The sequence below is a fragment of the Coregonus clupeaformis genome, chromosome 15 (assembly GCF_020615455.1).
Source record: "Coregonus clupeaformis isolate EN_2021a chromosome 15, ASM2061545v1, whole genome shotgun sequence".
NCBI classification, from domain to species: Eukaryota; Metazoa; Chordata; class Actinopteri; order Salmoniformes; family Salmonidae; genus Coregonus; species Coregonus clupeaformis.
In genome coordinates, this window is record NC_059206.1 from 17,624,226 (window position 1) to 17,639,421 (window position 15,196).

General features: G+C 44.7%; 1 protein-coding gene across 7 annotated transcripts in view; it reads right to left on the minus strand.

Moving 5' to 3' along the window:
* Positions 1-15,196, minus strand: part of LOC121582699 (disabled homolog 2-interacting protein-like) — a 203,612-nt gene that overhangs the window by 159,210 nt on the left and 29,206 nt on the right. For 3 of the 7 annotated variants that reach the window (XM_041898707.1, XM_041898708.1, XM_041898706.1), the window contains exon 1: positions 1,209-1,625. The exons of the other annotated variants lie outside the window; for them this stretch is intronic. In XM_041898707.1, the coding sequence (XP_041754641.1) occupies positions 1,209-1,338 (130 nt within the window). In that variant the 5' untranslated portion in view covers positions 1,339-1,625. Of the gene's footprint in view, positions 1-1,208; positions 1,626-15,196 lie in introns of those variants that run through there. 7 annotated transcript variants of the gene reach the window in all.

A 15,196-nucleotide genomic window follows, 5' to 3' on the forward strand; every position in this document is an offset into this window, starting at 1 on the left:
ATTATCAAAATCCAGAAAAGAGCCGTTAAATTCTATAACCACTTAAAAGGAAGCAATTCCCAAACCTTCCATAACAAAGCCATCACCTACAGAGAGATGAACTTGGAGAAGAGTCCCCTAAGTAAGCTGGTCCTGGGGCTCTGTTCACAAACACAAACAGACCCCACAGAGCCCCAGGACAACAACAACAACAACAACAACAACACAATTAGACCTAACCAAATCATGAGAAAACAAAAAGAGAATTACTTGACACATTGGAAAGAACAAACAAAAAAACAGAGCAAACTAGAATGCTATTTGGCCCTAAACAGAGAGTACACAGTGGCAGAATACCTGACCACTGTGACTGACCCAAACTTAAGGAAAGCTTTGACTATGTACAGACTCAGTGAGCATAGCCTTGCTATTGAGAAAGGCCGCCGTAGGCAGACCTGGCTCTCAAGAGAAGACAGGCTATGTGCACACTGCCCACAAAATGAGGTGGAAACTGAGCTGCACTTCCTAACCTCCTGCCAAATGTATGACCATATTAGAGACACATATTTCCCTCAGATTACAGCGATCCACAAAGTATTCGAAAACAAACCCAATTTTGATAAACTCTCTTATCTACTGGGTGAAAAACCACAGTGTGCCATCACAGCTGCAAGATTTGTGACCTATTGCCACAAGAAAAGGGCAACCAGTGAAGAACAAACACCATTGTAAATACAACCCATATTTATGTTTATTTATTTTCCCATTTGTACTTTAACTATTTGCACATTGTTACCACACGGTATATATACATAATATGACATTTGAAATGTCGTTATTATTTTGGAACTTCTGAGTGTAATGTTTACTGTTAATATTTATTGTTTATTTCACTTTTGTTTACTATCTACTTCACTTGCTTTGGCAATGTTAACATATGTTTCCCATGCCAATAAAGCCCTTAAATTGAAATTGAAATTGAATTTAGAGAGAGAGAGAGAGATAGATAGAGAGAGAGAGAGAGAGAGAGAGAGAGAGAGAGAGAGAGAGAGAGAGAGAGAGAGAGAGAGAGAGAGAGAGAGAGAGAGAGAGAGAGAGAGAGAGAGAGAGACAGAGAGAGACAGAGAGATACACAGAGAGAAAAAGAAATAGAAAGATGTAGATAGATAGATAGAGAGACAAGCAGAGATAGAAAGATAGAGATAGTGGATCATATTGGTCTGTTTTACCCCTGTTGGCTGCTGGTCTGCTGCGGCTGCGGGACCTGCTGCGTTGCCGTTGGAGACGAGTGCGTCCCAGAAACCTGTAGTAGTACGAGGGTCTCCCAGAACCCTTCCTGGTAATGCCTGCCCCTGCCATAGTCCTTCCAAACACCCAGGACAAAGCCAGTCCAACTATCACACTGTCCCAGATACACTTCAATTCCACTCACTCAGTATCCCTCTTCCCCCAACTTCACAAAAACACTCCAACTTCACTCAATAAACTGTCCCCAAATTTCCCAAAACTCTGCTCCCTTATAAAGTTTCCCAGAGTGTCAGCTGACAGTGTCCAGAATGCTTTGTGTGTGTATCCTGAATCACAGAAAAGCTGTTCCCGTTCCCATCGCCTGCCAGGAGGGACTGGAAGAATTCTGCAGTGAGAGAGAGAGAGAGAGAGAGAGAGAGAGAGAGAGAGAGAGAGAGAGAGAGAGAGAGAGAGAGAGAGAGAGAGAGAGAGCGAGAGAGAGCGAGAGAGAGAGAGAGAGAGAGGGAGAGCGAGAGAGAGAGAGAGAGAGAGGGAGAGAGAGTCCACTCCTCCTCTGTCGTTCTCTCACTCAGTCATTAAGTCAACCACTAAGGCAGAAGCCTACTCGCTACCCTGTGAGATACTCTTACAATGCCTCTACTCACTCCCCTTGCACGAGCCCGTGTTTGTGTGTGTGTGTGTGTGTGTGTGTTTGTTTGTGTGTGTGTAGAGGGCTGGTATGCCATTGAGTTGAGAGAGAACAACAGAAGAAAAGTTTGGGCTGCGGTGAAAACCTGTCAGGGATCAGCTGTGGGTTGGAATGGGCAACAGGAAGCCTTTTGATTTCCATGGCTTTACATCTGTCTTTCTGTCTCTCCTTTCCCAGTCTCTCTCTTCCTCTCCATTTCTCATTCACTATTCTAATTTCCTCTTCCATCCGGTCTTCTCACAGACTCTAACCCCCTTCCATTCCTATGCTAACTTCACAATCCCAGTCCACTCCAAATGCACCTAGAACCAAGTCTAAAGTCACAGCCCAGTCCAGGTGATCCAGTCCACACGTTCGGGTTATCTCAGGCTCATACTTGCCCCTCTAGGTATGCCATTGACAACCAATAACAGTATAGCTCTAGGCATGTCAGAGAATCAATAGGAGTGAGCTCTAGAGGTATGGGTCAGGCAGCTGGAACTAGATCACAGCCAGATGGACACAAAGAGGTACACACGCACGCATATGCACACACACTAAATATCCATTCATACTGTACATACACTCAGTGTACAAAACATTAAGAACACCTTCCTAATATTGAGTTGCACCCCCCACCCCCCTTTTGCCCTCATAACTGCCTCAATTTGTAGAGGCATGAACTCTACAAGCTGTCGAAAGCATGCCCGTGTTGACTCCAATGCTTCCCACAGTTGTGCCAAGTTGGCTGGATGTCCTTTGGGTTGTGGACCATTCTTGATACACACGGAAAACTATTAAACGTGAAAAACCCAGCAGCATTGCAGTTCTTGACACAAACCGGTGCGCCTGGCACCTACTACCATACCCCATTCAAAAGCACTTACATCTTTTGTCTTGCCCATTCACCCTCTGAATGGCACACCTACACAATCGATGGCTCAATTGTCTCAAGGCTTAAAAATCTTTAACCTTTCGCCTCCCCTTCATCTACACTGATTGAAGTGGATTTAACAATTGACATCAATAAGGGATCATAGCTTTCCCCTGGATTCACCTGGTTAGTCTATGTCATGGAAAAAGCAGGTGTTCATAATGTTTTGTTCACTCATTGTATGTGGACAATACATATGATGCACAATGGTATTCCGAGTCTATTTTGAGTTCTATAATAGAAGATCAGTTTCAGTGTGTACAAAAACCCAGTGCTTAGCACCTGGTAGAGGCAGTAGAGACAGAAGCCCTGCAGTTAGATCAAACTGTGGATGTATAGGATAACCATTACAAAATCTACAGTAAACCAGAGTTGGAATCAAACTCCTTTGCTATACAGCATTGGTGAAGGAAAATGTCCTTCTACCTCTCTAATAGAATCATTGTCTTTCCCTCTTTTTCCAAATCCATCGCTCTCTCCCTCACTCCATTTCTCCCTCTCTTCCCCCTTCTCTGTTGAGTAAAGATTGCAGGGTTGTAGTGATATTCCCTTGGTGGTAGTGTAGTGAGAGCAGTAAGCCTGGGGACTACAGTGCTATAGTATGTGATTCTAAAAAGTGGTTTAACATGAACACAGCAGAGCACATCCACTTACACAGACAGGAGCAGTGTTCACTCAGAGTGGCCCCACAGGCCCAATAGCTAACAGACAGACAGGTATTGTGTTCACTAGGGCCCTCAGAGAGTGGTTAAGGAGACCAGTGCTGGATATACAACACCCTAGAGCACTCCAGAGCAGACACGCACACACACACACACACACAATTCCTCTGTGTGAGTTTATAGTATGTTAGATTTATATGCCGGCAGCCTGTAGCTGAGCCAGATCATATTAGTGAGAGCTGCTGCTGACACCTTAGCTGTCCCTCCTCAGTCCTCACTGGGTTCATTGTGATGGGATAGTTCACATACTGAAGCTAGGTTGATATACTGTTGCTGTTAACACACTGGGGGCTAGGCTGATATACTGTTATGTTCTGTTCTGTCTACACTGGCTTGGCTAACAAGGGTGCCATTGTATCTCATTCCCAGTGCGATCATCGGAGCAACTGTGGGGACTTGGTAGTTTGCTGTGTGTATGTTAGCGACTGTGCACGTGTGCAATCATGCATGCATTCTCCCTTATATACACTCACACCAAAGAGGAACTCAGTCAGTCACGGTTGATTAACACTAAACAGAGTGTGTGTGTATTGTGTTCCTGTATAAATACATAAAGATATTCCAGCAGCTCTGCTCTCTGGTCTCTATCAACAGGAAACAGAACCAGGCCGTGGTGCTGGGGGAGTGTGTTAGGGGTCACAGTCAGGGACGAGGTCACTTCCTGCTCTCAGGACCTTCCTGGGACCCCCAAACACACCCCTGGGACTGACATCACTGGTGTATGTGTGTGTGTATCATTGGTCTTTGTGTGTTTAATTATTGGAGTGAATTGTGTGTGTGTGTGTGTGTTAGAAGTCAGCCGAGCTGATATCACATTGGCAGATAAAGATAAACTATACTGAACAAAAATATAAACGCAACATGTAAAGTGTTGGTCCCATGTTTCATGAGCTGAAATAAAAAATCCCAGAAATGTTCCATACTCACAAAAAGCGTATTTCTCTCAAATGTTGTGTACAAATTTGTTTACATCCCTGTTAGTGAGCATTTCTCCTTTGCCAAGATAATCCATCCACTTGACAGGTGTGGCATATTAAGAAGCTGATTAAACAGCATGATCATGACACAGGTGCACCTTGTGCTGGGGACAATAAAAGGCGACTCTAAAATGTGCAGTTTTGTCACACAACACAATGCCACAGTTTTGAGGGAGCATGCAGTTGGCATGCTGACTGCAGGAATGTCCACCAGAGCTGTTGCCAGATAATTTAATGTTAATTTCTATACCATAAGCTGCCTCCAAAGTCGTACGTCCAACCGGCCTCACAACCGCAGACCACGTGTAACCATGCCAGCCCAGGACCTCCACATCCGGCTTCTTCACCTGCGGGATCGTCTGAGGGGGGGTGGGGGGGTGCTGAGGAGTATTTCTGTCTGTAATTAATTCTGATTGGCTGGGCCTAGCTCCCCAGTGGGTGCTCCCCAGTGGCCAAGTGGATTGGCCTATGCCCTCCAAGGCCCACCCATGGCTGCACCCCTGCCCAGTCATGTGAAATCCATAGAATAGGGCCTAATACATTTATTTCAATTGGCTGATTTCCTTATATGAACTGTAACTCAGTCAAATCTTTCAATTGTTGCATGTTTATATTTGTATTCAGTATATAATGTCCCCGAGGGGAAAATTGTCTTAGACACATTGTCTTAGTACTGCTGTATACAAAATAGACACTGTACATTACACACTCAACATAATACATACATTGCACGTTACCCGTATCATACGCTTAGTAAATATCTCATTCAGCCTCATACATTAAACATTTTGTGCTACACAGAGATCCTGTTGTTACAGGAGTGGGTCGCTGTTCCGGAGCGACCCAGTAGGTGTCATTCTCCGACAACCATAGGCACCTCCTCACTCACAGTCTGGACTAATTATCTGCCTATTGGTGTCACCTGTGTCTACCTGTTCACCTGTGTATTTATGCCCTCACTTCCCTGTGTTCCCTTGCTCAGTTTTCTCTGCTAGTTCCTTGATGTCAAGCAGTACGTATCAGTGTCGGATCATGTGACGGAGTTACAGGTACTCGAGAAGTGTTCTCCCTGTGTCATTGTGTTTTTCCAGTCAGAGTTAGTATTTCATATTGTTTGCTGTCAGCCTGTTTTTTGGAGACCTATGTGCTCCTCATTTGTTTTCGTGTTTAGTCCATTGTTTTGTATCCTGGCTTTTGGACCACCAGTAAAGATCCTTGTTTCACCATCCTTGCCTACTGCCTGCTGTCTATCCTGCACCGCATCTGCGTCACACCTCACACCAACCCTTACATCCTGTTAAATTACATATTCTGTCGGTGGCGTGGATTAGGCAATAATCGCAGTCACTTAAGGCTATAGTCACAGTGAAAGAGATTGTGTGGGATATTGTATTCAGTATTCATGATGCTTTGTATGCCCACATATCATGTCTGCTTAGAGCTGATCTGATTGACGGGTGCGTGATAGTGACTGCCAGCTTAGACAATAATGAATGACAACGAATGATGGCTGTACTGGCAATGAAATATATGAGCGGCAGTTTACAGGGGGAGCGTGCGTGCGTGCGTGTGAGGCACAATATCAATGCGGAGATGAATGACTGTGCTGCTGTGTGAATCGATGTTCCATTTTTGTCTCTTTGTTTTGCTTTGTGAGAGGAATGATCTTAATTCTCTCTGTGGCATGCTTCATGACAGGCTTTTAAAAACCTTGTGGAATTCTAAAGCTTTATTGACATTTCAGTGTTTGATTGGTTTTACTGAAATGTTTATATGCTTTGTTTAAACTATTCTAAAATTCTTTCAAATTTTTCCTCAACGGAGGTTGTTAAATTGTGAGACAAGGGTGTAGCTCTGTGTATATTGCTGGTGTGTGTGTGTGCTCAGTTTCGCCGCTGTGAAGGGCGACGGTATCGGTCGTAAAGCGCTTACTATGAGGACAAGACTTGAAGTGTGAGGAATTCAACGATGACATCCTTAAAGTGTAACTCTTCACACCACCTCGAAGAATACACACACAGTCTTGTTTAACTAACACCTAACCCTAACCCTAACCTTAACCCAAAAACCTAACCTTAACCCTAACCCTAAACCTAACCTTAGCTCCTAAAACTAACCATAGCTCCTAACCCTAACTGTAAACCTAATTCTAACATTAACCCTAAACCCCCTACAAATAGCATTTGAGCTTGTGGGGACTAACAAAATGTCTCCAGTTGGTCAAAAAAATGGTTGTTTACTATTCTTGTAGGGACGTCTACACACACACAGCGTTTTTAATAGTCTGCGATTTAAAAAGAGAAGAGTCCTATAGAATGAATGACACCATTATACATGTCTAAGGAGAAAGCAGAGAGAAAGGGAGCATTGTAGGCCTGCTATCAGAACAAAAACAATCAGAGCGAGAGATAAGAAAGTAACTATTGAGTTATAGAGGGACTGAATCTCAGGCAGCCTGTGAGAAAGCTGTGTCTTGTAGAGTTGTGTGACATTGTTATGCAGAGAGAAAGAGAGAGTGATAGACAAAGCTAACATACAGTATATTCTTCTTCCACCGTCTCCTTGCAGATAAGAGATTAGGTTTGAATGACAACAAAAGCTGCCAACTTTATTGTGCTCAATATGGCTGCCGCCGCTGATGTTATTAATAGTCAACATTCTCAGAGAACAGATCAGCACAATCACACACAACCTCTCTCTCTCTGTCCCTCGCTCTGTCTCGGTCCCTCTATCTCTTTCTCACTCTTAATCTTAATGTATCACCTCTCCCTGTCTAGTGTCTCTCTCTCTCACACACACTCACTCACACTCTCACTCACACACACACTCACTCACACACACACTCTCTCTCTCACACACACACACACACACACACACACACACACACACACACACACACACACACACACACACACAGTTCCAAAGCAATAGAGACATGTCAAATGTCATATTATGGCTATATACAGTGTTGTAACGATGTGCAAATAGTTAAAGTACAAATGGGAAAATAAATAAACATAAATATGGATTGTATTTACAATGGTGTTTGTTCTTCACTGGTTGCCCTTTTCTTGTGGCAACAGGTAACAAATCTTGCTGCTGTGTGGTATTTCTCTCTCTCCTATCTCCCTCTCTCTTTCTCTCTCTGACCATCCGGTTAACTGTATGTCTGTGTGTAGGCTGGGGCCACAGCTGCTGCAGGTTGTTTAAATCAACACCTGATCAGAGTTTGTTACAGAGTCCCCCCCTCACTCACACACACACACACTCATTCCCACTAACATTGACCCCTCCTCCTAGCTTTAGCCCAATGGAGCAGAGAGGGTCATATTATTCCCCATGCTGAGAGTAGACAGATGCCTGGCTGTAACCATGACAAGGAGGTGAGCAGAGCGCTGCTGGTCTGCAAGAAAGGGCAGGAGAAACACGAGCTCTGGAAATAATTCTGCCTATCTGGGCCTTGGGAAGAGTTGTGGGAGCGTTCATTATCCCTGAGGAATGTCCTCTACAGCAGAGCCTGTATCTGCTCTACAGTCTTTATAGCATTTTAATTTAGAGTGGATGGGACGACCCCTGACCCTAAACACTGTGATCAGTGATGGAGGGCCGAGGGATTGACACACACGCATGCACTGCACGATCAAAAGCTCACACACTTGGACATGCACATGGTGGAGGAGATTTGAAACGATGGATGGGGTGAGGTGAGATGGAAAAGAGGAAAGGGTGAGGGAATGAGAGAGGGCTAGAGTATCAGTGGGAAAGAGAAAGGAAAAACGGAGGGAGAGAATGAAAGAGAGACCCCACCTTCTGCCTATAATGTCAGTTTTCGTCTGGCTCAGACAATAATGAGAGCAGGGCCGCCATGTTGCAACGTCACCTTTTGTTCTCACTTAATGATACACCATTCCTCAGCATCCTGGGCCTGGCTTACAGCTACATCATCAGACTGCATTTGCCCTAGCCCTTTTCAGTTAGGTGAGCAGCGCCCCACCACTTTTTAATAATAAAATATAAATAAAAATAATACTTTTTAATTGGTTTAATACATTTTTTGTAAAAGCGATGAAAACAGGGACTAACTTGCCTCATAATTCGTAACTTTCTCATCAGAGTGCTGCAGGTTGTATGTGTGTTTTGACCAATCAGATTCACGGAAATCACAGGTCACGTGGGTCGGGCATGGCACACGTCTATAGAAAGCAGAGCGCTCTCTCCACTTTCCTCTGGTATTATTTTAGCAAACGGGAAAATAACTCCCGACAGACAAAGCAAAAATTATTTACAGAAGTGTTGTAGCATCCTACACCTAAACATTAGCGATCTAACATGCTGAATCAGTCTGATCAACTGTAGACCTAGCCTCTATGCACCCTGTCCCATCTGGCCAGGGGAAACAAAGCGGTAACGTTATGTATTTTGTATTTTTACCAGTTTTTTTAAATCTGGTTTTATTGCTAGCTTGAGTTACCTGGGGTGGCAGAGAGTTCCATGTAGTCATGGCTCTATTTAATACTGTATGTATTTATAGCATAAGTCAATTTATTTGTGTTAAGAGAAAATGTGTCCAGATTTCTCTATTGAGGAAACATGGGAAAATGATGCTGCTTTAAAAGTTCATAAACTTGTTATCCCACTTAAAAGACAAGTTACACTTCTAGTGTAGCAGGTTAAAAAAATCTACTTAACTTACAACACCGCTACTGGAAATCTTTGCAGTTTGGTTATTTTCAATAAAATAAAAAATCCCCTGTCTATTGGGAAAACCACAGAGCAGCCTCAACTTGCACAGCTGCCATAAATTGTCAGTTTTTCACTTAAACAATGGTTTTAGGCTCCTTACAGTTTTGTTGTTTTCAGTAAAACAAATCACGTGGGGGAACTATAGAGCAGGCCAACTTGCCCGACTGCTCAGTTCACTTGCCCTAGGCAATAGGGCAACCCTGGAGGTCCCTTCTGCAACTAGGTTCCGGAGTTGTACCTGGTTACCATCAGGTGCTGAATGAGAGACAGTTGAATGAAAAGCAGCCACATTCCAGCTGGAGACCCCCACACCTCCTGTGTGTGTGGGTGTGTGTTTGTGTCTGCGTATGTGTGTGTGTGTGTCGTTGGGTGGGGGTGTTGAAATTAAGAGGTGAACACATGAGAAATGCATTAACCCCTTGCCTCTTCAAGGTCATAGAGAGCGAGCGGTACTCTCTCTATAGCTCTTTGATATGTGGATGGGAGGCATTGGAAGCAGGCTAGCAGGCTAGGGGTGTAAGGGAATATTTACTGTAGCTCTTAGCAGAAACACACACTCAGAAAGCACAGGAAGGGATACACATTTGGGGAGAAACAATGATCGAACCAGACACACATACTGAAGAACATTCTATACACTCTTTATGGAATCTTTCTCCCACTGCAGCCTTTATGTTAAACACAGAGACAGTTAAAAAGTAGCCTGAACACCTCTGGTACCGCCAGGGTACAACTAATGCCATAGGACAAAGGAGAAGAATATCTGCACAATGATTCAAACATTGGTCTTCAGCACCTCAAAGCGTAGTGGTGTTGGATGGAATGGATGGCATCATCACATGATTAAAAGTGTATCTACACTGCCCTCGTCTGAACATAAAGTAGAATTGCAGCATTAGAGTTGAGAAGAGGATGGGAGAGGAGGAGAGGGAGAGAGAGAGAGAGAGAGAAAAGGATACATATTTTATTTTTTATTTATTTAACCTTTATTTAACCAGGAAAAGCCCATTGAGACCGAAAGTCTGTCTGTCAAAGGAGACCTGGCCAAGAAGGCAGCAACAATCAATACATAACAGAATTAAAACATACAACAATACAATACAGTTCAACAACATGATCCAGCCTAAAAAAAGCATTTACACTCCTCTGTAACAGAGTCTCCCATCAAAATGTTTAATTCATTCAGTGGCACTAACATATCTAGATGAAGCATGGGTTGTAGACTATTCCATGCCTCTGGTGCACAAGACGAGAAGCAGTCTTGGCTAATAGTGTAAATGTCCTGTGGACGTTAAGTAGCAACCACCTAGCAGACCAGATATGGTAACTGCTGGTGGTTAGGAGACCAGACTACAGAGGTAAAGAGGGAGTTTACCCAAAAGGGTTTTGTACGTAGATGAACACATACAAATGTGGCTTCCCTACATTTGAGGGAAAGAGAACATGAGGGTGTTTTTGTGTCTGTTCTTGAGCAAATATTTTCATCAAAAGGAAAGCGGCGCATTTGAGTGGATTAGAGGAATGCTTAAAAGTAGATCAAAGACAGTTTGAACTCTCTCTTTCTCTCACACACACACACACATAGATTATAAAGGCAGATTAAGTGTAGCAGCAGTCCAGTGTATGAGGAGGTTTAGGAGACAGACCGAGAGGAGATCATGAATCGATCACTTCAATCTACAGACTCCCACAGCACAGATGGTTGTGTCATCTGCACCCCTTTTCTCTCTCTCTCTCTCTCTCTCTCTCTCTCTCTCTCTCTCTCTCTCTCTCTCTCTCTCTCTCTCTCTCTCTCTCTCTCTCTCTCTCTCTCTCTCTCTCTCTCTCTCTCTCTCTCTCTCTCTCTCTCTCTCTCTCTCTCTCTCTCTCTCTCATACCTGCTTCTGTGATTTAATAAACATCCCCCCAACTTGGACCGCACAGAAATACTTATGACTTCATTACATAACCTGAAGAGGTCAATACACACACAGAGCAGGGGAATACTAAATATATTTTGTAATTATCATGGTTGTTTGCACTTTGTTGTGTATGTGAGTGAGTGCATGCAAAGATGCCTATATCTTACTAAATCTATAGTTACACTAAAACGTGTATTCCCTTTCTTTTCCACTAGGTGGCTTTACTAGGAGGCATGCAGAGCACATCTCTTCTGAAATGCCAAGAACACTGTGTGTGTGTGTGTGTGTGTGTGAGACTGTGTGTGTACACTGTCTCTCCCACTGGGCACACACTGGTTGAATCAACATTGTTTCAACTACAATTAAATGAAATTACATTGAAACAATGTGGAATAGACGTTGAATTGACATCTGTGCCAAGTGGGCTGTGTGTTATGACAGTGGCCTTTTCACCTCCATCATAACAGCATTAGTGTTCTGTGTGCTTTTGGGAGTAGGGTGGGAGCAGGCTGGGAGCAGGGCGGGAGAAGGCTGGGAGCAGGCTGGTAGCAGAGTGGGAGCAGGTTGGGAGCAGGGTGGGATCAGGGTGGGAGCAGGGTGGGATCAGGGTGGTAGCAGAGTGGGAGCAGGGTAGGAGCAGGGTGGGAGGAGGCTGGGAGCAGGCTGGGAGCAGAGTGGGAGCAGAGTGGGAGCAGGGTGGGAGCAGAGAGGGAGCAGGCTGGGAGCAGAGTGGGAGCAGGGTGGGAGCAGGCTGGGAGCAGAGTGGTAGCAGGGTGGGAGCAGGCTGGTAGCAGAGTGGGAGCAGGGTGGGAGCAGAGTGGGAGCAGGGTAGGAGCAGGGTGGGAGCAGGCTGGGAGCAGAGTGGGAGCAGAGTGGGAGCAGGGTAGGAGCAGGCTGGGAGCAGGGTGGGAGCAGGGTGGGAGCAGAGTGGGAGCAGGGTGGGAGCAGACTGGCAGCAGAGTGGGAGCAGGCTGGGAGCAGAGTGGGAGCAGGCTGGGAGCAGGGTGGGAGCAGGGTGACGGGCTTTAGTTTTCCTGTTAAAGCGTAGGAGAGTAGTGGGACTAGAGCTTTAGGCTGTCGGTCTGTCTCACACTGCTTCCATCCACTGTGGATATATCTACAAGTTGGTCAACACCTACACAAAGGCACACACCCACACATGCATGCAGCACGCACACACACGTACACACACACAAACTAATATACCATACCTACATGTAGATGTCCAGTCATGACTTTCTGTTTACAGTATGATGCCTTCATATCATGAAAGAGCCCTTAACAGAGTCGTGACTCATCAACAGTCAGGCAAGAGGCCAGTGTGTGTGTGTACTTGTTTTTCAACATTATCATTAGTGTGTGTGTGTGTAGTTATAATTAGCACTACTCAGAGACCTTTGGCTGATGAAAAGGAGTCGTGAGGTAGTTAGTGAGGGACAAGTAGTGACGGCAGAGAGTCAAGGCCAGTACAGAGGCTGATGGGGAAAGAGAGAATGAGGGAGGGGTGTGGAAAGAGAGGGCCTTTGACAAACAAATGCAAAAACATCTACTGCCTAGATCTACTCTGGGGATGCAATCAGCGAGTGTTAGTTGGTGTCAAAAGCTTGTCAATGCTCTGCCTTTCTCTCCTCTCTCTCTCTCTCTCTCTCTCTCTCTCTCTCTCTCTCTCTCTCTCTCTCTCCAATTCAATTTAACGGCTTTATTGGCATGGGAAACATATGTTAACATTGCCAAAGCAAGTGAAGTAGATAGTAAACAAAAGTGAAATAAACAATACAAATTAACATTAAACGTTACACTCAGAAGTTCCAAAAGAATAAAGACATTTCAAATGCCATATTATGTATATATACATTGTTGTAACAATGTGCAAATAGTTAAAGTACAAATGGGAAAATAAATAAACATAACTATGGGTTGTATTTACAATGGTGTATGTTCTTCACTGGTTTTTTCTTGTGGCAATATGTCACAAATCTTGCTGCTGTGATGGCACAGTGTGGTATTTCACCCAGTAGATCAGGGAGTGTAGTAACTTGACAAGGAATGCCCACATGCATTTCAATATTACTTTCCTTTACTTTCAACCCAATAAATAAAAGGTGTACAGCCATGTACAAACGGTACAAATACAGCAAAACGATACAGCCCACTCAACCTGTGGTAGAGTCACATTGTACAGATCTGACTCTGGGTGATGACATCATCAAAGGGGAAAGGTCACGGTCAATGCCAATGATAACCCTACACACATGAATAGTAATCATACTACACTGTAGGCAAGTACAACACATATTCAATGTAATTATTTATATAGTGTCCACACTATAACACTTCTCCCCCCTCAATTTAACCCCCCTGTAAGGAAAACATAAGGTTAACAAGTAAACCACATCAGTGTTTTCTTTACTTCACAACACTGTAGAACTTCTGCTGGTGTTACTGTAACTGTAAACAACAACAAAAAACCAAAAAATGACAGTCCTTATTTCTTTACAACTAGGACTGCTGCTCCAAACAAACACTAACACCACAAGTCTCTCAGTCTCAACTACAGAGTTAGTCTTTCAGGAGGCTTGTGACTACCCTGTGGTCTGCACAGTACTCCTGGTGTGCCACGAGACACAGGTAAGGCATGTCCCAGTGGAGCTGGGTCTGAGGGCACAGGAGCGGGTTGGGTGTTTGTGAGAGAATGTCTATCACCCTCTGCTGGAACCACTGAATGCCCCTGTTCCTCAAATACTGTTTCCTATGGGGTTTCAACTTGTATGCTACCACCCACAGCTGTTCCGTCTGAAAACATGGTCTTGTCTTTGTCATAGCGCAGGCGGAGGTGGTCCTTGTGTCTGCGCATGACTCGACCATCAGTCAGTTTGACCATAAAGGAGACTGGACCACTCTGACTCAGAATGATACCTGGCAACCAGCGTTGGCTGCTTGTGAAGTTGTGAATGTAGACAGTGTCATTGGGTTTTAACTGTCTCTCCCTCGCCTGGTGGTCATGTCTCTCTTTTTGTTTCTCCTGCTTCCATTCCACTCGTGCTTTGATGTCCGGACGCAGTAGATCCAGGTGAGCTTTTGGGTTTCTGCCCATCAACATCTCAGCTGGAGCCTGTCCTGTTGTTGTTTGTGGCGTGATGCGGTACCGGAACACGCCACAAGTGCCTTGCGGTCGGAGGCCGAGCAGTTGCATCACCGCCTGGTATGGCAACTGCTCGGCCTCCGATCACAAGGCACTACAGAGGGTAGTGCGTACGGCCCAGTACATCACTGGTTCCAAGCTTTCTGCCATCCAGGACCTCTATACCAGGCGGTGTCAGAGGAAGGCCCTCAAAATTGTCAAAGACTCCAGCCACCCTAGTCATAGACTGTTCTCTCTGCTACCGCATGGCAAGCGGTACCGGACCTAGTCTAGGTTCAAAAGGCTTCTCAACAGCTTCTACCCCCAAGCCATTAAACTCCTAATCATGGCTACCCGGACTACTTGCACTGTCCCCCCCACCCCCACCCCCACCCCATATTTTTACGCTGCTGCTAATCTGTTAATTATTTATGCATAGTCACTTTAACTCTACCCACATGTACATATTACCTCAACTACCTCAACTAGCCGGTGCGCCCGCACATTGACTCTGCACCGGTACCCCCCTGTATATAGCCTCCCTACTGTTTTACTTCTGCTCTTTTTTTCTCAACACTTTTTTGTTGTTGTTGTTTTATTGTACTTTTTTAGAAAAAAATTAATGCATTGTTGGTTAAGGGCTGTAAGTAAGCATTTCACGGTAATGTCTACACCTGTTGTATTCGGCGCATGTGGCAAATACAATTTGATTTGATTTGATTTGAACCGAGAGAGCTTAGTCATCCTTTTGAACCCCTCTTTCAGTGTCTGCACAGCCCGCTCCGCTAAGCCGTTTGAGGCCGGGTGAAACGGAGCGCTGCGGACATGGCAAATCACGTTTCTCCGCATGAATTCTTGGAACAAGTCACAGGTAAAGGTTGTTGTGTTGTCGGACACAAGAGCA